The 2,319-nt window shown below is 45.2% G+C and overlaps 1 protein-coding gene across 1 annotated transcript; it reads right to left on the reverse strand.

The window, feature by feature from the left end:
- Positions 1-1,609: 1,609 nt before the first annotated feature.
- Positions 1,610-1,947, reverse strand: PtA15_2A650 (uncharacterized protein; the record flags this gene model as incomplete). The annotated part of the gene is made up of 3 exons (XM_053166692.1): positions 1,610-1,643; positions 1,735-1,823; positions 1,891-1,947. The coding sequence occupies 3 exons, from the start codon at positions 1,945-1,947 to the stop codon at positions 1,610-1,612; spliced, it is 180 nt and encodes a 59-aa protein (XP_053017888.1).
- Positions 1,948-2,319: the final 372 nt, after the last annotated feature.

The raw sequence follows: 2,319 nt of genomic DNA on the forward strand, positions 1-2,319 counted from the left end.
ATTCAAATTTTAGGTGGGAAAAAATTGTTTTCATTCAAAGGAGTTTATCTCAAGGAGGATTTAAAGCAACATATGAAAAAAGTAGCAACATACTTACTTCAGCAGTGGTGAAGCACAGGTATACATCAATAAGCTAGTGCATGGAACAACCTAGTGTATCAGAAATATATCAGTCATCAAACAAATGGGAAATTTGTCAAATGTGTTGAGGGTGACTTGGTTGACACAAGACTAAGAGAGAGGTTTGACAAGATGTCAAGGACAAAGTCCAAGGACAGTGAGTCAAGATATAATCATCATTCAGTGAAGTAAAAGAGAAGACAACTGAGACAGGGGCTGGACTATATAAGATGGTACCAATATGGACCAGCTCGTGGGTGTATGGAGTAGAAGCATACAACTCCATAAGATTATTGTACACTATCTTAACAGAATGACATGCCACTCCTAATCTATGTTTTACCATTTCTTATCAACCTGAGGCGCAGGAGTGATTGAATAATGTAAGATTAAAAGCAAATGGTAATTTGTGCTGGTTAGTGATAAAAAAAAATTTAGACCCAAGGAAAGGTTCAACAAATGAGCATGAATAGCAAATATATGATAAGGGACATGACTATTATTAGCAATAGGAGGCAGAAGACAGCCAATCTGGGGCAGACAGAGATTGAGCAATAGGTTTTTAGAGATCTATAGAGGTGAGTGGTTCATAGAATGCAAATGGGAAGTTTCATTGGACGCATTGCTTGAAGTTCACGAACTCATTCAAACACAAATCTCTCTTGACCTGTTGATAATTACAAACAACACATTTCCCATACTACGGAGACAAAGCAGACATACAATAGCATTCAGGAGAACAAAAAAATAATGCAGGATGAGGTTCAAGAAGGCAAGGGATCCATAGGTTGTTAATAGGTGGAGAGAGAGGTGTGTACTGTTTGCCGACAGGGACCATTGGGGTTGAGGTCCATCAGGCCATTGGAGACTGACTGATGATGTGGCTGGCTGACTTACATCATGATAGATTGATTGATTCCAAATGGTTGACGCAGTCAAACTTACACAACTCCCGACTCCCTACGGATGTGCATAAAGCTTGGGTGACAACTGCCTGGTTTGGAGTCCCAAACTTTTGGATTTGTCCCTGAGTATTAAGACAAGAAATGTAAGGGTCACGTGGACCCTCACTAAGAATGATGGGAAAAGGCGCTCGGGACGGGGCTAAGAAGCCGGGAACGTTTCTAGGTCCAATCGGTGGGCTGTATTTTTTCGGGGGATCTAGCCGGGAGAGATGGGAAAACAAGAATCTCTCTGTTGAGTACAACCAGGAATAATATGAAGAGAAAGAAACAAGGAAACTCTGACCTAGCCGGGAGAGATAGGAAAACAAGAATCTCTACTGGCTAGGACGTGGACAGGAAGCAGAACTAAGTATACGGGCCGGGGAGTCTTGTGATACTCCTTGTGAAACCCTAGTGTGCGCGGGGGCTTCACAAGAAAACAGTGTCTGGGATATGGGGGAGAGGTGGGCGAGGACCAGTTGAAATTGGAGTGATCAAAAAGCCATGGCCTGCTCTCCATCTCCAGGAAGCTATGGTCAGGGAGTCTAATGGCCATCCGCCGGGCCTTGGGGTCCCTGTCTGGCCACCATCACCAACTCAGCACCATCACACACACATGCAAGCGAGAGAGATATGGGTAGTGGTGTTCAAGGAAGGGAGTGAGGCGTACATGATGAAGTATTGGGTTGGGAAGTGGTCCAACATCCATCCCAGCTTGACGTTGGGAGAGGCCTGCGGGCAAAGCCATTTGGCGCTCAACTGAGCACACACGCAAACACAAACAAATCAGTGACCTTTGATGGAGAAGGGAAGAAGGGGAGGGGACCTTGAACATAGCCTGGATGGCCTCCTCGTCCAACACGGGCCGTTGGCCGGCGAACATCTTGAGCACAATGCATCCAAGCAATCAGATGGGAGTAACCCTTCTTGGCCAGGTTCTGGCCGACCTCTGGGGTCCAGAAGATTGGGACCTGCAGGAAAATCTGTGTGCTAACTTAATTAAGTCCCTCTATTGGAGGGCGGACGCCGTCCCACAGGAACCCACAGAAGGAGGGACTTATACACTAAGTGGACCCTGCGGCCTGAGAGAATTAGCAACTTGGAATTTTTCAAGCCTGTATAGCTTCATCACATCACATTATGTGATTGAGTTTTAGGGGAACAAAAGATGCATAACATCAGAGCATCCGCATCCATGGCTAGATTAGCCTGGGCTAACTAGCTTGGATTACAATTGGAATAGGCTAATCCAATT

The sequence above is a fragment of the Puccinia triticina genome, chromosome 2A (genome assembly GCF_026914185.1).
Source record: "Puccinia triticina chromosome 2A, complete sequence".
In the NCBI taxonomy this organism is placed as follows: domain Eukaryota; kingdom Fungi; phylum Basidiomycota; class Pucciniomycetes; order Pucciniales; family Pucciniaceae; genus Puccinia; species Puccinia triticina.